General features: G+C 37.5%; 2 protein-coding genes across 3 annotated transcripts in view; both read right to left on the bottom strand.

Moving 5' to 3' along the window:
* slkb (STE20-like kinase b) overlaps window positions 1-25,601 on the bottom strand; it is a 43,167-nt gene extending 17,566 nt beyond the window's left edge. Inside the window, exons 1-11 of the mRNA XM_022674780.2 lie at window positions 24,560-25,601; window positions 19,625-19,789; window positions 12,207-12,255; window positions 11,933-12,082; window positions 8,772-8,844; window positions 7,987-8,181; window positions 6,767-6,848; window positions 4,832-4,963; window positions 3,333-4,127; window positions 1,699-1,829; window positions 117-240 (exon numbers count right to left, since the gene is read on the bottom strand). Of these exons, the coding sequence (XP_022530501.1) occupies window positions 117-240; window positions 1,699-1,829; window positions 3,333-4,127; window positions 4,832-4,963; window positions 6,767-6,848; window positions 7,987-8,181; window positions 8,772-8,844; window positions 11,933-12,082; window positions 12,207-12,255; window positions 19,625-19,789; window positions 24,560-24,709 (2,046 nt within the window). The 5' untranslated portion in view covers window positions 24,710-25,601. The remainder of the gene's footprint in view (window positions 1-116; window positions 241-1,698; window positions 1,830-3,332; window positions 4,128-4,831; window positions 4,964-6,766; window positions 6,849-7,986; window positions 8,182-8,771; window positions 8,845-11,932; window positions 12,083-12,206; window positions 12,256-19,624; window positions 19,790-24,559) is intronic.
* zgc:175214 (RING-H2_RNF24_like domain-containing protein) overlaps window positions 1-26,560 on the bottom strand; it is a 172,695-nt gene that overhangs the window by 113,701 nt on the left and 32,434 nt on the right. Inside the window, exon 1 of one of the 2 annotated variants that reach the window (XM_049469844.1) lies at window positions 17,607-17,611. The exons of the other annotated variant lie outside the window; for it this stretch is intronic. The gene's annotated coding sequence lies outside the window, so the exon portion shown is untranslated. Of the gene's footprint in view, window positions 1-17,606; window positions 17,612-26,560 lie in introns of those variants that run through there. 2 annotated transcript variants of the gene reach the window in all.

The raw sequence follows: 26,560 nt of genomic DNA, 5'->3' as shown, positions 1-26,560 counted from the left end.
GATTATTCAATAAGATTGATACAGTTATACAGTTATCATATTTTTCTTTAATATTGTAAAGCTGTTTTAATTTGTTATAGATGCTTATTCCATTTTTCCACAGGTACAGTACTAACCGTAGTTTCCTGTTCAAAGCGTCTGTAGATCTGGTCTCTCTGCTGCTGCAGTTTGTTGCTGAGCTGCTGCTGGGCTCTTTGTTCTTCTTTCTGCAATAGCCTCAGCTCTCTTAGCTCTTGGCGCCTGTCATACACACACAAATACACACACACACACACACACACACACACACAAATATGTGAGTCAGGGCAAACATCAGATCAAATGTGTTTTCTGCAAAAGGAAACATACTAGGCTGTGAAAGTCTTAGATGTTTGCATTTACAAATGAAACGATTGTGGAAAATCAGGGTTCCAAGTGTGTGTGAAGCTAGCCTTGAATTAGAGCTAAAAGGACATCCTAAACAGCCCAACAGGATATCCTCCAAAAAAAGGTCAGGAAGTGCCACTCAGCGGCAGCCTGTCCTCCCTTTACCACTGTTAGGCCATTCAAACTTTGGTGGTGTTGGACTTGGATTTGAATAGTTTCTGTAAATGTCTAATATTTCACTAATAAAAACATAAAGCAATCTGTAGTTATTCTGCTAAATAACGTAACAATATATGCATTGGATTTTTGTTGGGAGATCACAAATTTAACTCTAAACATGTGATGAATTTTATTATGCCAGGTAAATACATAGGGACCCAGTGGACTAAGGCTACGTTTACATTACAAGCCACATTGCTCAAATCCGATTTTTTGCTCAGATGACGGATCACATTCACAAATGTAAGTGATCGGTATCTGCGTGTAATGTGAACAAATCTGTCCCTGAAACGCCTCACATGCTCACATTGATACGTGTACTAACGTAGCCTTTTTCACAAACAACAAAAAACATCATAATTGAGAGATGACTCGTAGCTTTATAAAGGGAAATAGATGCTTTAGCAGCTCATATGTGGAGCATCTTTTGCTCGAGTGAAGAGAAAACAGCTTGTCTGAAGTACATGCTCAGGTCGAGGAGGAGAAAAAAGGCTAGGCGGTTTGCTTTTGCTGTTTTTTTTTGCAGCTATAGCTGCACAGCTGCAATCAAATGAGTCACTTCAGCCTGGTAATGTGAACGTAGCCTAAGGCGTTCCACTATGATCAGGGGATCACTGTCCGAATCCTGGTCATGTAGCTTGCAATCAGCTGCAGCAAAATTGATGATGCTCTCTCTGGGTGGGTAGATGCCAACTTTGCCCAATTTTGATCTCAGTTGTCTATATGAGGTAGAACATGAAATAGTTCTCCCACTGTCTTAAAGGAGTTCCTAGAGGTGCTGAAGTAGTTCAAACTACTCACTACTCAGCATAGGGCCGAGAGAGGTGAACAGTAATGTTGGGGCCAAGGGTCAGCTTAAGCTGCACTGTAAATAGAATAAACTGACCCTATTCACTTTATCCAGTCATGCTAAAAATGCCAACGGCACACTTAAGCTGGGGATTTGGACACAGGTGCTAATTAAACAAGTGTCACTAACACCTACACAAGCTCTTCAGATATTTACCGCACACAGAGCTGTCTGGTTCAAGCCTGAATGGCTGTACGAGCAGAACTGCGTGAGATTTGGTCAAAATAAGAATACAGGTGATCTAACAGCTTAGAACAGCTTACCTTAGGAACCTCATCTCCTCATTTTTGGTATCATTGTCTGTAATGATTTTGGACGTGGTAACACTGACTTCCACTCCGTCCACGATGAATTTGCGGGTCTTCTTCAGAGTCTTCTTCTGACGCTTTGTATCCTGTGGAAGAAATTCATTTTTGGTGAGATGTTTCACATAGTGGTATCTGAAACAAAATGATCATTAGCATGGAATTTATTATTATGATATTTAGTGAGAGTAACTAATTGTGTCGGCCTGATGCTGACCAAAAGTATTTAATCGAACACTGGAAAAAATATATAGAGTACAAAAGTTTGAACACACCCCTTCTCATTTAATGTTATATATTTTTATTATTTTCTACATTGTGGATTATTATTGAAGACATCAAAACTATGAATGAACACAGATGCAATTTTGAAGTAAACTAAAAAAAAAAAGTGTTGAACAAGCCAAACATGTTTTATACTTCAGATTCTTCAAAGTAGTGTTGATGCCAACTTTGCCCAGTCTTGGCATTTTTTTCTCAGTCAGCTTCATAAGGTAGAACCTGGAATCGTTCTTAAATTGTCTTAAAGGAGTTCCTAGAGGTGCTGAGTTTGAACATGGTGTTATTTAGATGCATGCATGCATAATATTCACATCGCAGGACATGCACGAGGTGCGGGAGGGGGAGCAGGTGTAAATACATGGCTGGGCACATGCTTGTAAATGCGGCTGACAGCCTGTCGAAAGCTGTGCACCTCAGTTTAGCACAGTTTTGTGCAAATAATTCCAGCTACAGCTGAAATCACACTTTTAATCACAGAAAAACATTCTTATTTAACTTTTGAAGGGCCATTTATTGTTGTTTTGGTGTTTTCCTCAAGTTTTGAGTTACTGGCTGAGTTCTCAGCTCTCGGTGGGTCGGGATCTTTGACGCAAGACAGCAAGCAGGTGGGGCCGGGGCTGGTGACATCATGGGTCATGCGTTGTTTAATATCGCAATATATTTTGTTGAAAAAAAAAAAAAACATTGCAATGTCAAATGTTTCCAGTATCGTGCAGCTCCAGAGTGATTCCTGATGCCTCACAAGCCCCCTGACAAATATCTAGCAGGTTTAATATCTGTATTTGTCAGCAACTCTAAATCCAACAGTGTGAAAAGTGTTGTAATTAAAAGGTGGTGCAGTGACTAGCAACAACCAATAGGAGCGCAAGAAACAAAGTGAGGAGAACCACTTCAGTTCTTGCATACATTTGTGTGACTACAGATTACAGACTCATTACAGGTTCTCATCACAGGAAAGGACATCTTTTAATTCACGACCCTGTGTAGTTGATTCATCGATTACAAGACAAGACAAGACAAGAGACGATGGTACAATAAGCTGACGACTCTAGTGTGATGACTAGTGAACCTGGCATAAGTTTAAAAGAGGGAAAAGGGTAGTATCGGACTGGCATTGTTATCAGCACACACCATGTTCAGTAGAACTGGACCAAAACCATTTCTTTAGGTCAGATAAATTTTTGATCATCTGGTCCTTTAGCACTGATTATCCACAAAATGCTCGTAAAAGCACAATGTGTACAACAATTAAATTTATCCTGATATGCTAACATATTATAATACTGACCACCCCCATTTTGAATGCTCACCTGTATGGCTCCTGACTCCTTCGATTTGCTTATGAAGCTGGAGATGGACAGATTCAGATCTATGCTGCTGTTATCTGCTGCAGAGCTAATGCCTGAATCAGAGTTCTTCTTCTCAAATCTTCGCTTCGTAGGAGTTTCCCGCTCTTTCTCCATGGCAGCCTTCTCGTCTTCTCTCTCTTTCTTCTCTTCTTCTTTTACTGGAGTGCTTGGAGGTGTAGGTTTCTCCTCAGGCACTGTGACTGACACCTTAACTGGACTTGCAGCATCCTCACTGACTGGTTTGTTCAAATCCAAAGCAGAAAGAGGTGCAGATATCTCAGAGACAGGCTCTTTCCTCACCGCCTCATCGTTATCCTCAACCATAGTCACATTTTCAGCTGTGTCCACCTCCTTCTCCCCTTCTTCTGCTGGCTGTTCTTTTGGTTTCACCTCCTCCTCTGGCTTTACTGCCACAGGGGAAGTGGAAGCAGCTTCCAGTTTGACACCAGGAGAATCAGCAGGAGTTTCTGTAGTGTTCATTTCAGTCTCTATAAGGTCCTGAGGTTTCACAGTAGAGCATGGTACCTCCACAGGTTCTTTAACAGCGGTCTGTTGTGGTTCGTTGATGTGATTCGCTTCTACTTTAGGGGTTTCTGGTTCAATCACCTTGGCATCTTTAATGTTAACACTTGGGAGACTGACTTCCTCAGTTGTCTCTGGAACTGCTTCCAAAGTAGAGGGTGATTGGGAAAGCTTCTCATCTTCAGAGCTTCCAACACTGGCGTCAGACGAAGCACGCTTGTGTCCAGGAAGCAGCTAAATAAAGAGGACGAGAATTTTGATTACAGGTTGATTGTACACAATGTTAGAAATGAATAGAATAATTTAACATATAGCAAACCTATGCTGCCAAATCTTAAATCCTTGTACCTGTTGGTTCAAATGTTGGGTATTTTGTTCAGAGTTATTTATTTTACCAAAATTCCAAAAATATTGCTCACAAAAAGTATCACACACTATACAACAAATGCCATAATTTTTGTACTATAAAACACAGATGAAATCCTTTAATTTTCACAAAAACCATCAGGGCACCTTATGTATTGATTTTAACAGTCAGGTTGTAAGGAGCAGTAAATCCGCTCTGCTGAAATACAGCATTATAAAGGAGTTTTAGTTTAGTTCTCCAGCAGTATTAGCATTAGCCGCTAACTGCGCTAAACTCTAGCTCTTTCACCATTCAGAGGTGAGTATTATCAGCCTGTAGCCTGCTGCTAATCCCAGCTAGCACTACTGGAGCAGCATTAGCATTACCCACTAGCGGTTTGCTGGTAATGCTATTGCTCTAGCTTCAGAGGAAATCTGTAAATCTAAGCTACAGATTAATAAAAGTCAATAAAAATGAATGTGGAGTCTATCAACACTGTCAACAACTATCAGCGAATAATCCAGCTCGGAAAAAAAACAACAAAAAAACAGCATAATGGCTAAAATGCTCCTGTCGAGTCTCACTGTCTTACCAGCTGTCCTTCATGATCTTCGTCCTCCTCTTCTTCTTTCGATTCTTCTATCTCTTCAGTCACTTCAGCCTTGGCCTCAGCTATCAACTCTCGTAGTGGCCTGCTATCAGTCACACTGCTCACAAATGGGTGCTGTGGAAACACACAAAAAAAAGTTTTTTTTAACATTTTAAAGGTTAATATTCTTTACATGCTACATGAGGAGATTTAATTACATGAAAAAAACATACATCAGATCTGAATTACTATAGTTCAACAAAGCTCCACAAACTTGGAACCTGGTGTATAGTTACAGTCCTGTGTAGAGGCTTTGGGCACACAAGCAAACCATTTAATTACCAATTACGTTAGCAATAAGAATGTTTTTGCTTGTAAAAAAAATACATCACATTAAACCAGATGAAAGTTAACATATAAATAGTTATAATAGTTAAAAATGATCCTGAATTCCCCCAGCAAGTGTCTATATGGATGTATATAAGGATTATGTATATAAGTATTTTGCTGTTAAGTTAGGGCCTACAGTGAAAGGGAAGTTTAGAAAAAGATTGTAAAACTGAATATCAGTGACCTCAATCTGATTACCACACAAATATGTGGAAAATATTGATTTCTCATGTTTTATGAAGATAATACTGAAAAGATAATATATTGAAAATATACTACTATTTCATTTTATTAAGAAAAGACAATAAATATCAATCACAAATAATCCCAACTAATATATGCCATTTTTTAAACACCAAATGGGGTCAAATTGACCCCAAAGATAATAGGAGGGTTAATGAACACAGTGATGTAACAAAACAATTATAGAGACTTTGATAATGATGATGATAATACTCTTGGCGATATGACAAAGAACCTAAAAATAAAAATATTTTAATCCTTTTTGAGCACATAAAGCATATACAAATTAAATGTTGAAGTTGTAATTTGTATAACATTTTCAAACATTCAGAAAAAACAAATCTATAAACTTTTGTCATGTTTTTAAAAAGCAACTTACCAAGACTCTGGTTTTGTACAAATTAATAATAATGAATTAAAACAAATAAAGGTATCATAAAAGAAATCTACCTCAATACTAAAGGGCAGAAAATTTAGAGCATACATTTAAACTGAAAACATAAAACAATTATACAATTATACAAAAAAATATCAATACTGATACAAAATAATCTGCTAAAAAAAAAAAAAAAAAAATATATATATATATATATATATATATATATATATATATATATATATATATATATATATATATATATATATATATATATATATAATTTTTTTAAATAGTTCATATGGCACACCCCTAGTGCCGCACATCAGTGTTACCACCATCTCCAACATCTATAACCCGCAGACTTACCTTACTGGCCACCTGCTGCATGTACTCAATAGCCGGTCTGAGAATGTGCAGCTTCTTCGATATTATCACCTTCATTGGAGGGAAACTCCGATTCCGCATTTTTACCCCCATTCCGTTATTTTTTACCCTCAAATCGTACAGGTCCTCTCCGTTAGTGCCTGCAGCCGACCGTGTGAAGCGTGGGAGTGCGGCGACACATGTGAGAGAGAACCTGCTGCATGGCTAGGCTCCTTAACGCCTCAGTTAAGAAAAGCTCCTTTGCTGACGTAGGAAGCTAAGGATGAACTCCAGCACAATGAGTGCCAGACAAACGAACAGCTAGCTGAACAGATGCCTCGACAGCGTGGACACCTGCTCCAGCAGGTGGTTAGGAACCTGAATGGGGAGTGGGTAGAACAGTGTGGTGCGTAGGTACTGATCTGTGACCAGTCTTCCAGGTTGTGTTGCTCATTTAATAAGATGCTGGGTCATGCTGTGTGAGGGCAGTTTGGAGGTTGCTCCATCATTGGAATGAAAATCAAGCGAGCTGATTATAGAGCAGTGTAAAAGATGGGACTCACCTGAAGAAGTTGAGCTGCACTCCATCTGTTGTCCACGTTCTTATCCAGACAGCGCTTCAGGAAGTCGCTGAACTCTGGAGACCTGGGTGAACACAGTTGAAGGCCATTGTGAATATTTACAATGGTAAAAAATTACTGTGAGGATCAAACTGAGAAAAGTATTAAAAACACTGTCTCGTTTACTTAAGCTCTCTAACTAACACACTCTCTCTCTCTCCCTCCCTCTCTTGATCACGCTGTCTCTCCCTCTCTTTCTCACTCGGTCTTTTGCTAACTTGCGCTGTCTCTCCCTCTCTCAGTCTTTCACTAACTCGCGCTGTCTCTCTCTCTCTCATGAGATATTTTCATACAGTAAAAAACTCCAGTTTGCCTGACCTAAACCACACTGCAATACCCCTCTCAAAAATACAGGGAACAAGCAGCATTGAAAAAAACTGACACCACTTATAAAATGTAATTTTGTCAATGTAATGGTGATATTTGATAAAAAGAACTCAAAACTCATGAAAATGCCACAAACATGCTTACTGTTTATTCCAACAAATCTAAAAAGATGGAGTCTCTCGTGGTGACAGTATGAAAATTACATTATTCAAGTCAGCTGTTTAATAAATACGTTGCGTGAAAATCATTTTTTCATTTTTTGGTTGCAATTTAAAAAAAGGTTTTGGTACCGGATTCAAATTATCATATCTGTACCAGTATATTGCAATTGCAATTTCATTATGTTTAATGAAATTCTGAAGCAGCAGCTGCAATAATTTTGCAACAACAAGCTGCAGCTGCAAAATATATGGAATGAAAACATGCTAACTGCTAACACGCTTGAGCACAGGTTAGATCTGGGGTTTTAGATCAAAAACAACTCTAGGACCAATCTAAGACAACCTTCTGATTGTGGCGGATCTTTTACATGACTTTTTAGATGAGTATACTTTTTCTAAACGTATTTTAGGAATATGTACCTTTTATTTTTTTTAACAAGCTGCAGGACTTTTCATTTTAACTTCTGGTTTTGCTCACTGCTGATGAAACTGTGTGGTCTCTGAATAACGAGCTACTACTGTTTTAAGCAGTGTTATCTTTTCAAAGATACCTGTCTACAGTCCATTATCTGAAACCACAGATGCAGCTGTGCTATTTAAGACTGTTTAAATGGGACACTTGTGATGATTCAGACAGAGAGTTTTTACTTTAGAGGAACGTTATCTTCGTCTCACCATTTGGAAGGCTGCATGAGAGTAGGAGGATCGGCCTTGGCGATCTTCAGCAGCACCCGCATGGGGTTCATCTCATGATTGGGTGGCTCAATCTGAGCCAGCTCTATCAGTGTGACGCCCAGTGACCAGATATCTGCCTTGTAGTCATAGGGTCTGTCCTTCGAAGTCTCGCACATCACCACTTCTGGAGCCATCCTGAATGTGGGTTTAGAGGAGAGATAAGAGAAAAAGAAACATGAAGCATAAAGAAAATTGAAATAAAATGTATTAAAAAAATAAAGAAATAAACTTGCTTACAGTTCTGGAAAAAATTAAGAGACTACTTCAGTTTCTGAATCAGTTTCTCTGATTTTGCTATTTATAGGTATATGTTTAAGTAAAAGAAACATTATTCTATAAACTACATACAACATTTCTCCCAAATTCTAAATAAATATATAGTTATTTAGAGAAAAGGCTGAAATAACAAAAAAAGATGCAGAGCTTTCAGACCTCAAATATTGTAAAGAAAACAAGTTCATATTCATTAAGTTGTAAGAGTTCAGAAATCAATATTTGGTGGAATAACCCTGGGTTTTAATCACTGTTTTCATGCATCTTGGCATGTTCTCCTCCACCAGTCTTACACACTGCTTTTGGATATACCACTCCTAGTACAAAAAGTCAAGCAGTTCAACTTGGTTTGATGACTTGTGACAATTTGGTAAAATCAAAGTAACTCATAATATGTAAGTGGTCTCTAATTTTTTTCAGAGCTGCATAACAGCTACATTTTGTGGACTCACCAGTATGGGGTCCCAATGAAGGAGTCTCTTCTCTGGAGCGTTTTAGTGTTTTTGGCAGATACCCCAAAATCAGCTGCAAGAAAAAATATATATATATTAGTTTTGTGATCCATAAAAAGGTTCCACTTTCATTTTTTTCCAGGTTAAACAGTAACTGAATAGCTAACATAGACATGAAATCTCTATAGGGCAGTGTCCAAGACAAAGAGCAGCTTTATTACTAGTCTACATTATAATGCAATAAAAAAGGCTTAACACCCACACTGTCAGATGAACAATCATCTCTGTAGTAGGTTTAATCTGTTACACAGAAATCAAAGCAAAAATGCGCCTGAGAAGTTTTAGATTTAGCATTGAAATGTAGTATTGTAGTATGTAAGTCTTAAAGGTTTACGGTCATGATAAAAATACTGCCATCACTAAATAGTTCAGATTCAGAACTTTAATTCCACATTTGTGTTTTGACATGGATATCTACACTGTTCCAAGTTAAAAGCCCAGGATAATGAGTGGGTACAAGATTAATGGCACCCTTTAAATGTAACAGACAAATATATAAAAACTGACTTCATACACCTAACTATTGGAACCATACACCAGTATAACCAATTGGCACTACATGAGCAACCACTTTTGCAAACCAACCACCTGGGATACCTTAGCAACCACCAAGCAACCACTAAGTAACATCATGGCAACTGTCTGAAATATATCTAGCATCCATTTAGCCACCGGGGATACCATAGCAGCCAGACAGCAACCACCAAGTAACCACTTATACCACAACACCATAAAAACTACATAGAAGGCAATAGTAACCACCTATGCCACCCCATGCCATCACACACTGTTGCTGCACGTCAACAAAGAAACTGCAAACACTGTTTAAATACCTTGGTGCATGACAAACTACCACAATATTTTTACCACAATATTTTGACATATTTTTACCACAATATTTTGACAATATTTTACATTTAAGCCAAGTAGAGAGCACCAAAACACAGAAAGCAAAAAATGCCATGTTACTTCAAATTATGTTACTACAGCTGCTATAGCTGGACTAGCAGAACAGAAAGTGAATTAACTTAACCAGAATTTATGTTATTTGCCCAGGAAACATGACAATGGTTATAAATCAACACAAACAAAGGGGTAAAGGGTTCATACACTTTTTAACCAATATATTTCCTTGTTTTTTATTACTTTTCCATGCCTTCATGGCACATTTTTATGACCATATGATATTTAAAATATCAGTTCAGACATGGACAATAAAACCAAAAATTAACTAAAACTATAATCAAAATTAATTATAGTAGGCCTAAAATGAATCTGATAAAAAATGTTGACACACACTCTTTAAAAATAAAATGTGAAAGCTCCACTGTGTATGACTAAATTACTGAAATTACTGAAGCTGACGTATTTGTTAGCTCAAAATAGATTTTCTCTGTTGAAAAATGGAAGCACAAAGATCCACAGCGCTGAGAAGGGGTTAGACAGTCATGGCCCCGCCCCCGGAGTGAAAAGCATGAATCTGACTGGTTAGACTTGCTTCAACTTTGCTAATAGACTCATTACTACACCCTTCTTAAAATCAGGAGAAGGGGCAAGCAGTCACGTGGGGGCAGTAGCCATTTTAAAAAGCTTTGATTGGTTAAAACCGCTGTTAGTCAGATATGAGTACTATAGCAACTAAAAAACACAGACTAATGCTTTAAATTAGTTGCTGTTTTTTATTTAATTAATTTACGAAATCAATTCTTACACTTACAATAGCTATGATATATATTTCCTGATTAAAAAATATGTAATTATTTACATGCATTTATTGTCAACCCTTCTTTAAAGGGTTAGAAGGGCCTCACTGCACACCACTGATATTTAAACATTTCTGAAGCCCAATTCATACTTCTGCGTTGGAGTAGGGTACGGCGTAAGGTACGCGGTGATGCATAGGCTACAGTGTAGGTTCGGCGCAGAAGTATAAAATGGGCTTAAGCCTCCTAATTGCTTCCTAACATTGACATGCAAATAGGGTCTCTCCATCCCTCTATCCATATATCTGTCTGTCTCACTCTCTTTGGTTATCTGTCTGTTTCTCTGTCTTGCTGTCTGTTTGCCTGTCTGTCTCTCTTCGGTTGGCAGGCTGTTATGTCACCTAACCTGTATATTATCACATCCAGCCACAGCTGACTGTGATTCATTCTTCCCATGCTGTGTGTATAAGCATTACAGTGGAAGCATATGTGGGAGAGGAGGAGGGGAGGATGGGGGGGTTGGGTCAGTCAGTGATGGCACAAGAAAAGAATACGCAAACGTAAGCAGTGCTTCCCGTTCACCATTCATTACATCTGGAATGACTCACTCCCTCGATGTAACCAGCAGTGCGGGTCTATTTGTATGTGTCAACACTAACAGCAAAGTCAGCTAAAGATACAACAGTAATAAAAACCGCATTAGTACAAGAACTGACTGATGCTGACAGCTGTGCTTTTGTAAATTTATTGTTATGCAGTGCAGCTTTCTGACACAAAATATATAAAACAGCTGAAAAAGCAGGGAGTATAGGATTAACTGTTTATAAGTGGAAAAGTATTCAAGTGTGTCTTAAATGTATACAAGCTCAAGCTCTGAACTAAGTTGACTCTGGCTACCATGATGCTCCTGCCACCATGTTTTACAGTTTCAACAGTCAAATTGATGCCAGAAAGTTACATTTTGGTCTCATCTGACCCATTCATTTTCTCCTAAGCCTTTTCTAAATCATTCAGGTAATCATTTGCTGTTTTTTTGACAGATCTTTGGTCTTACCCATAGTGGTTAAGTGGATAAGTTTTAAAATGAAAGAGACTAATTCTGATACAGGTGTATTTTATACACATAGCAAGGTGAGATTATAAGTACTTTCTTAAAGGGACAGGACTAATTTGTGTGCTTCATGGACACATAACTGGTCTGTGGGGGTCAACTACTTATTTCACTTAATATTTATTTTACAGATACAAATTAATGTATAACCTATAATGAATGTATTTTTCATCCTCTGTTAAAATAAACCTACCATACAAATATTGACTGTTCATGCATTTGTAAAAAGGTCAAACAAAATCAGCAATGAATCAAATTAGTATTTTCACCACTGTATACACACGCACCTAGTTTGACTTCTCCATCCAGCGTGAGCAGTATGTTTCCAGCTTTAAGGTCCCGATGGATGACTTTAATCTCATGCAGGTACAGCAGGGCCTCCAGAGTCTGCCTACAAACCACTCTGATCTGTGGCTCAGTGAGAGGCCTCTCCAGCTCTGTAGACACATTTAAAAAAATGCGTTACTGTAAAGTAGCACTACACAATATGGAATAAATAACATATATAAAATTATCCTAATGCATACAGTAATTGCATTGTAGTGACTGCAGAGTACTCACCCAGCATCACAGCATCCACAGCTCCTCCAGCACAAAACTCAATCAAAATCTGCATAAAGAAGTACAATACAAATTAATTCAACTGTTTACTATAAATAATACAATACTTCTGATTCTGATTAGGACTCACTTTAAATCATTCTTCTTTTCATTGTGAAATGTTTTATTTCTTTTCATCAATTGATAGATTAATCATAAATTAACAGATGGTGCAAAGCTAAAGTGGATAAACAACACCAACAGTGTTGAGTCAATCACTCATTCATTCATTCATTCATTCATTCATTCCTAAAACCTTAATAAGAGTAAGACACTGTACCACATCTGTTAGTATAACTTAATCTGGAGCTGCCTTAATTTACAATTGAGACTGCAGTATTTTGGACTTCTTCTACATATTAGCTTGTGACTGGTGTGTTTACTTGGGGCAAAAAAAATAGCTTGGGGCTAACATATCAGCTTGTGGTTGGTGTTCTTACTTGGGCTAAAAAAAGCTTGGGCTAACATATCAGCTTGGGGATGGTGAGTTTACTTGGGGCTAACATATTAGCTTGGGGCTAATATATTAGGTTGCGTCTGGTGTGTTTACTTGGGGCTAACATATTAGCCTGTGGCTAAAATATTAGCTTGCAGCTGGTGTGTTTACTTGGGGCTAACATATTAGTTGGGGCTAAAATATTAGCTTGTGGATGGTTTGTATACTTGGGGCCAAGAAATTAGCTTGGGGGTAACATATTAGCTTGGGGTCTCTATTTGTCGGTAAATATCGAACTACAAACAACTACTACTGTCTACTGTCAGTGGAGCTGATGAAATGGCGAGGGGGCTTGTGTCTGGCCTTGTGAAGTTTAGGGGGTTTTCCTCTCCCTCAGTATGACCAGTGATGTAAGAGGATTGGCCAATAGGGGACATGGCTGAGTGGGTGTACGTGCACATGCTAGAGGTTTTCGAGTGCTGACATGGAGCCAGAACTTAGCTCTTTTTCCTAATAGGATTATAGTTTCCATGCAGACCAGCCGGGCAGCTCAGGATGATAGATAAGACTGGGCATCTGGAGAGTCAGAACAGGTACTAGTGGAGTATGGGAGTCATTAGCTTAGTTAAAACAAAAGAAAGGCGTAATGTTCGATAATTTTTATCTGATTGACATTGTTACTAAGACAAACTGACATACAATACTAGGGCTGGGCAATATATTGCAAAAATGTATATGTTCTCTTTTATAATAGATACCAAAAATTACTTTGTATTGTAATATTGCATGTGAAGGTTAACATCTGAGCACAATTTAACACACTATTTCATGACTCTAAGGCAATATTTTGGTTATTTCATACCATATATTATGTTTTATGTGTTTCTTTGTTTTTATTTTATTTTATTTAATGCTACAAGGCATATCTACATCCAATACAATGAGACATACAAGTGGGTAATACATTTAAAAAATCTACATGTGCAATAGTATGTAAAGAAGTAAATCTGTCTGCTTATATTCTTACTATATTCTTACATTCTTGTCATAAACTTACAAAAACAAGTTTTTTATTTTGTTGCATTTGGGCAACATTGCAACATGCAATTTGGTGCTTTTTGGTGTTCTGCTGGACAGTCACTGCCACAGGCCTCCACTGTGAGTTTAAAACAATGCAACATTCACAAAGCCACCAACACAGAGCACAAACAGCTCTAAAGAATAGAGAAATGCCTTTGAGTAGATTAGAGCAACACTGGCTGGTGGCTCAACCTATATTTTAACAGTATTTTAATTTCAAGCAATCAATGATTTAAATATTGAATAGCATGTTAATGATTTTAGATTGTTTTAAATATAATGCACTGCCAGAAAACAACTGTTGACATTTATACCAACTGGTTATTTGGTGAACTTGGGCAGCTATGGCCAAGTTGTGAAATTCCCTTACTACTAAACATTCCAAAGTCGACTTTCAGTGATATTATAAAAAATTAAAAGATATGGTAACATTTAATTTCTTTCCCTAATTTAGCTAGGCCAATTATCCAACCCTATTCATTATATAGATTACATTGTTTACAGAATCTCAATGCCGGTTTTAATACATTTTACAAGAATTGCCCAGTCCTACTATAGGGTTTGTTGGGCCAAATAAAATTACATTAAAATACAGTGCCCAAAAATTAATATGATTGTTTTTAATGGAGACATCAGGCATTCAGAGGCTCCACAGAGTTTAAAAGGTTACTAAATAAATCAGACGTGGATGATGGATGATGACTTTACTTAATTTAATCACAATGTTAACATTTTTGATCAAAAATTCCTTTAAGAACAAAGCAAAAACTCTCAGGAACCCTGCATCTAGCCAGACACAATGCAGCTACACAATACAAACACAGAAGCCCTACTCTAGCCTAGAACAGTCCCATTCTGTCCACTGAACAGCAGGCCTGGGTTGTTTCACTGTGGGCGATGTGTTTGGTTTAGCACGGCGGCTATGCTCACACAATAGCCCACACAGAGTGTCCACACAGTCTTGGAGCTACAGACAAAAACTGCTGGGCCTTGGCTTCCTGTCCAGCTGATCAACTCCAGTGGAGCCATTCGGACCAATACATCCTGTTAATGTCTGAGCCAATCTACTCCCTGCCTGAAGTCTGGAACTGTACACTGCTTCTACTAGAAGATTGATGGTCAAGACCTACATGGCCAAAAGTAATGGGAACCCTACTGAGGGCTATTAAAAACAAGAGGTTATACTCCTTTAGTTAGTGTAACTGCTTTCTCTACTGTCCTCCCCCAAAAACATTTCAATACATTTTTTAAAAATGTGATGCCATTTTCTGCATTCTGGTGTTTTAACATTATTAAACCTGATTCTTTATAAACTTTATTTTTTCCATTAATTAGTACAGGTGTAATAAAAATCATTATATCACAATATTCCAATATTTTGCTATTTTTGTCTAAATCTGTCTACAGATCACACTGTTCTGATTGGCTAAACAGTAAACTTTTCTTACAATATTGCAATATACTGAATTGTAATGAATTGTATAATATCACCAAGTTATTGCCAATACACAACCTAGATACTTTTTATTAATTTTAAACAGGACTAATTACACTATTTTATAAGGAATGTGCTGTTGGTCAGTGTATGGATGGGGCCCAATATTTCCAGAGAACACAGTTCCCCTGCTCCAGTTTAATGCCGGGGGGCTTTATACACCTCTTTTGATCTCATGCCTGGCAATAGGCATGGTGCCAATAGGTCCCCTATCCGGTGTCAATAATGGGTGCAACTTAAATCAGCTAAATCGCGGTGGCGGTGAAGTAGCCGCGCTCAGTCGCTCGCTGGGTCGGCGTGCGCCGTGGGAGGTCGCGGTGAAGTAGCCGCGCTTTAGTCGCTCGGTGTATTTAGTCTAAAGTCTTGGATTTTTTTTTTTATATATGGGAGGGAGAGAGACACAGCCAGGGTGGTAATATAATAAGCAGGTCATTACAGCTGGTCTCTTGTGATACAATAGTGTACTCTATGTGCAATAATGAATAGCCTAGACAGAGTTTGACTAGTCCCAATCATGGATTATTTCAGTGCATTAAAGTACATTACTAAACAAAATGATTGGGACACCTACTCATTTGCTATTTCTTATAGAATCAAGGGTAATAAAACTTCTGTTGGGGGAACTCTATTGTGCAGAGAATACCTTCTACTAGATTTCAAAGCATTGCTATGCTATGCATTAGGGGTAGGCGATATGGCCCTAAAATATTATCACGATATTTTATGGTATTTTCGCGATAACCATACCCTTGGCGAAATGACAAAACACTGAATTAAAAAAAAAATTGAGAATACACTACTGCAACAAAATGAAAATTACATTTTATTATTGCATACGATATGATATGGAACACGCCTATCTGAGATATATATATTTGTTTTATCAGATTTGTAACATAAGTCTATTATCCAGAATGTCATAATACTAATAATGCACTTCAAATATCTCCATATATCCAGGATTAAAGTAAAATAAATTATTCTGGACAGATTTAATCTGTCTCTTGTAGATATATAATGGGAAATGAGAACAGTGTGAATTTTTCTTTTACTATAAACAGCAAAAAAGTAGTACCCTGATGTGATAATTAGGGGTGGGTGATATGGCACAATATTTCAGGGTATAATATATTTCACCATATTTAAAAATTGCATATAATATGATGTAGCACACCCCTACTATGCATAGTTGCTAGGTGGTTGCTAAGGTGTTGCTATGATGTCCTTGGTGGTTGCTATAATATCTGTGGTGGTTGCTAAGTAATGTATTTGCTTAAATCTGATTATAATGTATTTGCATGTTTCTGGGCAACAAAAAGGGCCCTAGCACTACATAACAATGTATCTTTACAAAAATAGATGCTTATATAATGCATATGCTACATATTACACATTTTAGCGAACAAGCTCTCCAGTTTGCAACAGGATTTACTAGGCATTCTATAAAAAGGTTAGTACTAATAAATAAAATAAAGCTTTAAAAACAGTTTGTTTTGTTTAAAAACATCAAAAATCACTGCAAAGCTTTGGGAAGACTGTTTTTTTTTTCAGACTTAAAAAGAAAAGACTGAATATCCATTGCATGCAGAGAACAGGAAGTATGTCTCAGTTTACTGCCTTTCTGAAAGTCTTACTCAAGCCGAGGACTTCTTCCATGAAATATCCACTTACAACCTATCATTTACAAGCATATTTTTACTCCATTGCTGCAAAATTATACAGCACAGAAGATCCTGTTGAGAAGAACCTGAATAAAAGCCGTCTGCTCAAAACTGAGAGAGTCTGGCTGTTTTGCAGTTCTCTTCTCCACAGGAAAGAAGGAGGAAGGAAGGAAGGAAGGAAGGAAGGAAGAACAGACTTGGAAACCAGTGGCATAACAGGACTTCTTGGCCCTTTACCTTTTCATCTGCTTCCCATTGTCTTTAAAGGTACTATAAAACACCAGGCCTTCTAGCCTAAGGCTAAGGCTAAGGTTAGCCTGTTAATAGTTACAAGCTAACTGGATGGCTGTATATCGATCACTGTATAAAGCATGAACACTACATGATTTCTCAAAATTGAGGCCAGCCAATACAGTTCTAGTGCCTCTGCTGGCTGGTTGCAGTATGACGAGTAGCTCCATTTATCTCCCTATGTTTTAGTAACAAAATTGTAAGAAGGCAGGGTTACACTTAGGAATGAAGTGACTGACAGACTGGGTTAGAACAGCAGACACACAGGGAGTTAAACTGGATCATAGCAGTTTTGGTACACCTCAGCTGCAAACAAAGTAAATGGAACTGAGTTCTGATTTGGATGGAAATGAAAATTGTGAACAAATTAAAAAAAATAATAATAATAATACATGCACTCACTTTGTTTCTGCTCCTTTAGGTTCAATAAAGGCAGAATGAGACACTAGGTCATACAATAAGTAGCCTAAACATGATTTTGTATTGCTTTTCTTATGGTCTGGAAAGTTTTCACGATTTCTAACAACTGGGTTAAAACAAGTGGGAATAAAAAAAAGGTTCAGCCACAATGCTAAATGTTTTTCTGAGCTGGATTACTCACATAATGGATTTAACTAACTCTGATGTGTTTTATTTCTGCAAACAATCATATAATTACAAAAAACACTGTAATATGACCTAAAATAAATGATTCACTTTTTGTGTTAATTTTTTTTGTTTTTTTACAGGTCAAAAGGCAATAAATATGCCAGTGACTTTAATACCTGTATGTGTTGCCACTTTCTCAACGTCACAAACATAAAATAGCCTAAACATGTTTTTGTCTTGCTTTTCTCTGGCCTGGAATGTTTTTCACTATTGCTAACAACTGGGTTTAAATAAGGATGTAACGCTGCCGGCCTTGGCTGAGCTGTAAAAAAATAAAGAAAGAAAGAAAAAAAAGGTTCAGCCACAATGCTAAATGTTTTTTTCTAAGCTGGATTACTTGCATAATTGATGACAGAGCTCAGTCTTCGCACTGCACTGTGCCTATAGAGAGCCTTTAAGCTAACTCTGATGTCTTTTTTTCTGCAAACAATCCTACCATTACAGGAAACACTCTAATATGATAAAATAAATAATTCACTTTTTCATATGAATTATTTTGATATATTTTTTAAAGGTAAAAAGCCAATACATATACTAGTGACTTAATATCCACATGAGTCTGTTAATAATCTTTTTCTTTTTCTTCAGCCCAGGCATTCCCAAACTTTTCCACACCCAATGTGTGAGACCATTAAATTAATTGTGATAGTGATTTTTTGTATTCAAATCGGATAGCAGTAGCATATAGTCTAGCGCTAACATGGCTGTTTATCCTGCAACCCCTATAAAACAATCTTATGATGCCCAACCCTCATGCTTATCTACCTTTATTCACACTATAGTGATACTATTCCTCCATGACTGATACTAAAGCAAGCTTATAAACCACATGTCACCTTAACTGTCACCTCAAGCTCTTTAACTCAGACTCGGGAAGCAGAACACATCTGACTGAAGGCTTTAAAACAGAGTGGAAAGGTAATAGTAGTAATAGAGAATTTATCTGATAAATATCCCAGTAGATCTTGCATGAAAAGTTAATGGCTAAAAAATGCTCTAATAAACAAAGGTCCAGATAAGTCACAAGGGTTTCTCAAAGCAAGTGATTGAATAGTACACAAACGAGATAAGCACACTTCTCTCATTCTCTCAGTGATTAAACTATCAGAGAAAGAGCTACGTATTAATAAATAATCAATACGAGCGGTGTTTACAGTTCCCTTCTGGACAAGCACTTTGACAGACATTAACAGAGTCCTGCCAACAGTGGCCCTACCTTTTTTAATGCACACAAATGCAGTGCACTATTACAAAAGGACAATGACAGTCCATACACTGCTGTCATTTAAAGAGCTTGCCTTGAAGACATAGATGCTTTGCAATGGCCAGACCTATCTCCCATTGATGAGAAATATTTAACACTCCACCTTGCTACAGAATCTGCAAGAACTGCGCTAGAATATTCAAGCTGCATGATTATCGATAGATTATCAAAGGACACCATTAGGAACCTCTACAAATTCACAGCAACAAAAGCTGAGATGCCTGGCATGTTGTGTTAGACGTGTTACATATGTATTACACATTACTTTTGTTGGTGTAGCTTAATTTTTTTTTGCTGTTATCAGACAATTTATTAATTTATCAATTGATTGTTCATGGTAACATCTTATCCATCTAGCTTCTGAAAAGCATTTAAATCAGACACTTTAGTTTGCTGATGAGTGAAGATTGAGATAAGATTTCTAATCATATTTTCCAGTCTAAGAGTGAATGCAGAACATACACCGCTAAACAGAACAGCTAGCATCAAACTGCGCATGCTCACCCAGAGTTTGCTATCATAGTAGAACGCGTCCAGGAGCTTGACTATGTGGTGATGGTCACAGGATGCTAGGATATCAATCTCCACCATATAATCCTCCAGTTCCTCTTCAGTCTTAGTGTCAATCACCTTTGCTGCAGCCAGAATGCCGGACTGTTTGTTCTGCGCCTGAGGTGGAGATAGACGGAGACAAAGAGACACAGAGAGAGCGACGGAGAAAGCGAGAGGGAGAGAGAGAAAGAGAGAGATTCATTTCAGTAATCCGAGCTTTGGGCTTGTTTTCTTCAAGCTAAACAACAGAACCAGAATATGTGCTTTTAAATATCTGCATTCAAGAACATGTTTGCTTTGGCAGGCAGTGCAGCATGTTGGTTCAGGGAGATTCAGGAAGAGTGATAAGAAAATGTAACAAAACATCACAGTTTGCAAACATCTATGGCATAGTCTATAGGCATTAGATTAAGTCCTGATGAAACATGTTAATAAAAAAGATTCTTAAAAGGTTTAAATTATGAAAAACTGAAATTATTCAGTTGAAAACACTAATAAAGCTTAAACCATGTCCTGCAGTTCATACTGTTTATGTGAACTACAAAATAGAGGTGTAATCAACAGTATTTATATATCATGGTACTGCAATTGTTTGTTTTGCAATATTGTACTGGTTTTAAAACACACCTTTATTCAGATTTTACAAACATACCATATTTTACAGAAGATAAGGTGCACCGTATTATAAGGTGCACAGTCAATGAACGTCTATTTTCTGGTTTATTTTCATACATAAGGGGACCCTGAGTTTAAAGCGAATTTTAAGCTACACTAGTAAGGAAAAAGGGTATCGTTCAAAAGCGCTACAATGAGGAAACTCGAGTGTTTCAGTAAGCAAGGGTGCAATTAGCATGCGGTTCATCCCACATAATTTAATTGATCAAGAGAAGCTGGGTTTTGGCGTTTGCAACTGCTGATGCATTTTGTTTAAGTGTCAAACACGGCAATAAATATTGTATATAGAGAAAATGTCTTTACATATAATCGCCATATATATTTTTAACATTTTTTCTGCTCTTGCAAATAGGCCTACTGAAGTGGAAATAAACAGACATTAAGCATTTTTATTTTAAGTTTCTGAAAAGTTACTCATCGTTTAATTCAAAATTTCCACAATATTCTGAGTAGACCTTCATGTCTGCAGCAGAATGGCTGGGCTGAATAACACAGCCAGTGGAACTTGGTCAGCCACTCAGCAGCTGTCAAGCTCAGTGTCACTCATGCAAATTAAGTTTTTTTGCTTCATGGAGCAATGGAGGTCAGTGAGCACAACACACAACTCCTACAATAATTACATCCGGCTTCATCTGAGAGTGGGAATAACTTCAGTCTACAATTTTAAGAAGGAAACAGGCAGGCACTGCCTAGTAGGCAGTGAAAAATTAACCAGGCCATGTTTTGCAAGTTTATTACCCATCTGATTTGCCTAAGTAAGTTCAGGAACGGACTGTACATGTCCTGTGTTGCCAATTTTAACTGTTGCCAATTTAAAACAGTACAAATTGTAGTCATCTCTAGACAAATTTTGTGTTTGTAAATTAATGTAATATATTTCATATTACTTGAATTTGCTGAAACTTTTTGTTGTTACAGCAGCATTGTTTTTTTTCCTCCTTGGCTCCCCCCTACAGCTGTGGAGTGTAGCTAATTTTCACACCACTGCTGTTAATACAAATCATACTTTAAGCTCCCTATTATAGACAGCTGTACACGTGAATTTACTGACAGGTTAAAGGACAGTAAAGTAAAAGATGCATGTATATATAAAAAAAGTAAAATATATGTACAGTGGCTACAAGGGTCCAGCGGACTAAGGCGCTGCCACTATGATCACAAGATCGCTGGTTCAAATCCCGTTTATGCAGCTTGCCATCAGCTACCGGAGCCCTGAGGGAGCACAATTGGTATTGTTCTCTCTGGGTGGGTAGATGTCACTCTCTCCCCACATCACTCCAAAGGGTGATGTATGCAGCACAAAGCGTCTGTGAGCTGATGTATCGGAACAGAGTTGCTGCGCTTTCGTCTGAGTGCGCTGTGATGCTACTCAGCAATTCTACATCAGCAGAAGGCATGTGCTAGTCCTTATCCTCCAGGTGTTGTGGTATCACTAGTGATAGGGGGAGTCCTAATAAGTGGGTTGGGTAATTGGCCATGCAAATCAGGGTTATTATCAAAGAGTTTGTGCTGTTCGTTTTGAGTAACTGTCTCTACCATCTATTGAAGCCTTTATACTAGATTCTGGAGCACTGGCGTGAGGATTTGATTGCATTAGTAAAGTCAGCAAGTTTGACAATCACTACCCCACCTCATCGCCAACTACAAACTCTAACCAAAAGTACTAGAGGAAGCACCATCATTCCAGAAAACAGTTCACAGTTCAATGCTGGATCAGCTTTATACCCCTCTAGCCCATGAGTGGTTCATGTTTATCTGCTTCAGAGTTTATCTGCCTATTCTATAGGCTCTAGAAAATGTCCCTAGAAAAGCAGGAAAACTATAAAAGCTTAACCCTGTCAGGGAAACTGTCCCATTAAGTATTAGGACTAACAAGCAAATACCCCTGCAGTTCAAAGAGTCAAATAAGTCCATCCTTTTCTATAGTTGGGTAAGGGCATCCTGTAGTATTTCTACATTGCGGTAAACAGCTTTTCTCCCTTTTCTACCTAATATATGTTTTGCTTGTTCCAGACAAGAGCCCTCAGTCCAAAGCATTTTTTCCTATTCTGAGAACATCTCATTTTTATCTTTACTTAAAGTACTAACCAATACCCCTTATAGACATCCTAAAACTACAGTAAACAAATGTTTAAAACTCCATGTTGAAATATTATGTGGCCTCTAATGCTTACTCCAGTCGGTGTTGTTCTTTGCGTAGATCAAGAACAAGCTATTTATCAGCGTCTACCAAGGCACAAGCTTTGGAAGCTAATCTCCAAATCACCCTGTGTTTCTAACAAACCCTGCTGTTGTGCCTCAAAGCTAAGCAGTCATGCGCTAATTTGAGCTTGACAAACCTACAGGTTGGAAACCAAAGGCTGAAAGCAATTGGATTTATTAAATGTTGTAATGGTGTTGCACGGGGTTTAGTTAAATCAATAGCATTTTACAAGTGCATTTGTATTTTTTCTGTTTAGCCACAACATATATAAACTTACTTAACCTAAAAAGGTGGTGCTAGCATCAGACGCTGACACTATTTTGCTGTCAATGAAACTGGTACAACCCATGATGTTGATTGAATAATAGAGTAAAAAAAAAACAGAAGAATGATGACATAACCTTAAACCATCAGCTAAATGGCTAAAACTACAACGAGCAAAAACATAGACAAATTAAATATATGGACAAAGTTTAAAAGTTTGCGACAGGAAACAAACACATTCAACAGAACCCATTCTGCTGAGTGGGTGTTAAATATCCAGCATATTTCTGTTTTCGATCATAGCTTGATCTGAGGTGCACAGTGTTTTGAAAAGGGTTGGCAGCAAAAGCTATGGGAAAGCCATAGAGCATAATGCTACCACCCCCATGCTTAACATAATTAACCTTGATGTTTTTTTCTTTGGCTAAGAGGTGGTGAGAAAGGGGCCTGTACAGTACCATTCAAAATTTTAACACACCTTCTCATTAAATGTTTTTGTTCTACAATGTCATCCAAATAATGTCATCCAGACAAAGAAGGAACACTGTCATGAAATAAACTAAAAAGTGTTAAACAAATGAAAATATGCTTTAAATCATTTAGGTGGCCTTCTAGCTTGGGTTTCTGAGGCTGGTAACTCTGACAAACTTATCTTGTGCAACAGAATTAACTTCTGGTCCTCCTTTACTGGGGCAGTCCTGATGAGAGCCAGTTTCATTTTAATGTTTTTGATGGTCTTTGCAACTGCACTGAACATTTCTTGACATTTTCATATTTGAATGAAAACATTACTCAACTCCAGCTCTCCACAACACAACTGATGCTCTCAAACACATTAGCAAGGCAAGAAGTTCAAGACAAGTCCAACACAGCTGTTAACTGAAAGCCATTCCAGGTGATACCTCATGAAGCTGACTGAGAAAATCCAGCCAAGATGTGCACGGCTGTCAAAATATCTAACCATACCTTACTACCCCAAACAAGTAACTACACAAACTGCTAAGCATGGTGGTGGTAGGATCAAGAACTGAGGCTATTTTGCTGTCACTGAAACTGGTACAATTCATAATGTTATTGAAATAATAAAGGGAAAACAAAAGGCTTTAAATTGCTGTTGTGTTGGGAGAAGGCATACTTCAAATATGAGACACATGGAGCAGTCTGGAAAATTTCAAGAAGCTTGTTATATGTAGTATACTAGTGCATCTAAAAAAATAGAATATCAATGAAAAGTTACTTCCTTTTAGTAAAGCTGTTTAATTTAAGAATATTTAAAAAAAATTGTGGTATACTTGTTTTTTTTTTTCATATTATCACAACATTAGCCCCAGAGAGTCTTATAACATCATGTAGTAGTTAGTTACTGCACACGAATGAAACTGATGAAGCGGAACTAGCTAATATATTCCATGCTATAAAGGTTTTATTCCATTTGCAGTAACTGCTTTTTAATTTGGCACTAATTATTTACCATACCTGGGGGTATGTTCATGTTCTGTTTGTTTACTGTTGTGTTTTTAATATTAAATGTTTAATCAGATTGTTAGTGGTGGGTAACATTCTTTACACTCTGTAGCTTTACTACAGTGATGTAAGTTTATTGGTAAGGATTCTCTAGTTTCAGTGAGCTACAACGTTGAAACAAATTTGCCATATCAACGTTGACTCACTTTTCAAAATCAACACCAAATCCAACGTTGAATTAAAATGCCAGCTGGGTTATAGAAGCTTATACACCCATTTACCTTGTACACCTTCCCAAAAGCTCCATCCCCAAGTTCTCCAACAATCTGCCAGATCTCCTCTGGGTTCACATCTCTGTGGACGTGCTCGTACTGCTTTTTCTTCTTCTCTGGACCCAACTTGAATATTTTCCGAAAGTTGAAGAAAGACATGGTCAGTCCGAACGTGTGTCCTGGTCTGACTGCTGTGGTTTAGAGGGTTATCCGTAAAAATAACCGTGTTTTTCTCATTTAACCGTTTGCTATCTCATTCTTAAAGCTCAGCAGCAGCATTTCGGACTGTTCTTTTTTTTCAGTAGAACAGAAACGTTAGTGAACAAGTAAACATATTACAACTGTAATTTACGAGAAAAAAAATACTTGAAACAAACAAGCGTTGACTTGTTTTAAGAAATGTAACCTAGGTTAGCTAACTAGCTTAAGTAGCTAACCTCGCTCATATAATACACAAGCAAAACAAAGCCAGGAGCTGCTGTCTGGCTAGCGCTTTAGCTAGCAGCTTAGCTAACCTTGCTAACTACTAGCTGCTTTGGTTACTTAGCGAGACACAGACACTCAGAGAGAGAGAGAGGCACTTTCTACTGTCCGTTTAGTCGCACTTTAACGTAAATTTATACGTTAATATCTATGATAAAGAGTACAAAGTCTAGCTATATTAGTCCTTCTGCAAGTCGTCTTGCATACTGTCCATAAGTCCGTTTGTTTCAAGTTGTTTTGACTCAAAAAAGCGAAGGAAAACAGTAGGAGCCGCTGCTGCCGCTGCTGTTCCCTCAATCCAACTCCCAACTCCAACCGATAACACCGTTGAGCGTGAACGCGCTTCCCTTCCAGCTGGACACACACAGCACTGAGGCTACATTAACTAACTAACCAAATAAACGCTAAAAGAACACACGAAAAATAAATAAATTAAAATAAATTCCGGCTACCAAACTTGTACTTAGTGTCCTTCAACACGACCCAGACTGATACACCTGCAAACTGCAGCACTACTGTAGAAACAACAGCGACTCCATCCGCCGCGCGCACAGCGCTCTATAATCTAGCGGATCCCGAAGCGCGTTCACACGGCCAGCGCGCGTCCATGTAGGGCGCGTTCGCGTTTGCGCAATGTCGCCATCTGGTTTTGTGGATGTCAGGCTATTGGGTTTCAGTTTACTTTCAGTTTGGTGTGGACTAGGTTTAGAAAAATACAACTCTGGAAAAAATTAAAAGACCATTTTCTGAATCAGTTTCTCTGATTTTGTTATTTCTAGGTATATGTTTGAGTAAAATGAACATTGTTGTTTTATTCTATAAACTACGGATAACATTTTTCTCAAATTCCAAATAAAATATTGTCATAAAAGCATTTTTTTTGCAGAAAATGCAAAATGGTTCAAATAACAAAAAAGATGCAGAACTTTCAGACCTCAAATAATGCAAAGAAAACAAGTTCATATTCATAAAGTTTTAAGAGTTCAGAAAACAATGTTTGGTGCAATAACCCTTACTTTTTTATGTATTGTGGCATGTTCTCCTCCACCAGTCTTACACACTGCTTTTGCATAACTTTATGCCATTCCTGGTGCAAAAATTCAAGCAGTTTTGCTTGGTTTGATGGCATGCGATCATCCATCTTCCTCTTAATTATATTCCAGAGGTTTTCAATTTGATACAATCAAAGGAACTCATCATTTTTAAGTGGTCTCTTATTTTTTCAGAGATGTTTATTTTTAAACCCTCTATTTTTGGCTATCACACCTTTCTATACCTTACAATATCATATTTATTTGTTTGTTTGTTTATTTACTTACATTTAATTACATACTTTTTTATTGATCTTTAATATAATGTTACCTGTCCAATATTTATGTTCAATACAATAAAGCGTACAAGTGGGTCATAAATCATATGTATTACAAATTATATTTATTATATTTATTATGATAAAACAGTGGTTCTCTCTGGTCCTGGTGGAGACCCTCTCCTCCTACTTTGCATGTTTTGGGTTCTTTCTTGCTT

The sequence above is a fragment of the Astyanax mexicanus genome, chromosome 21 (genome assembly GCF_023375975.1).
Source record: "Astyanax mexicanus isolate ESR-SI-001 chromosome 21, AstMex3_surface, whole genome shotgun sequence".
NCBI classification, from domain to species: Eukaryota; Metazoa; Chordata; class Actinopteri; order Characiformes; family Acestrorhamphidae; genus Astyanax; species Astyanax mexicanus.
This window is presented reverse-complemented; position numbering and strand designations above follow the sequence as displayed.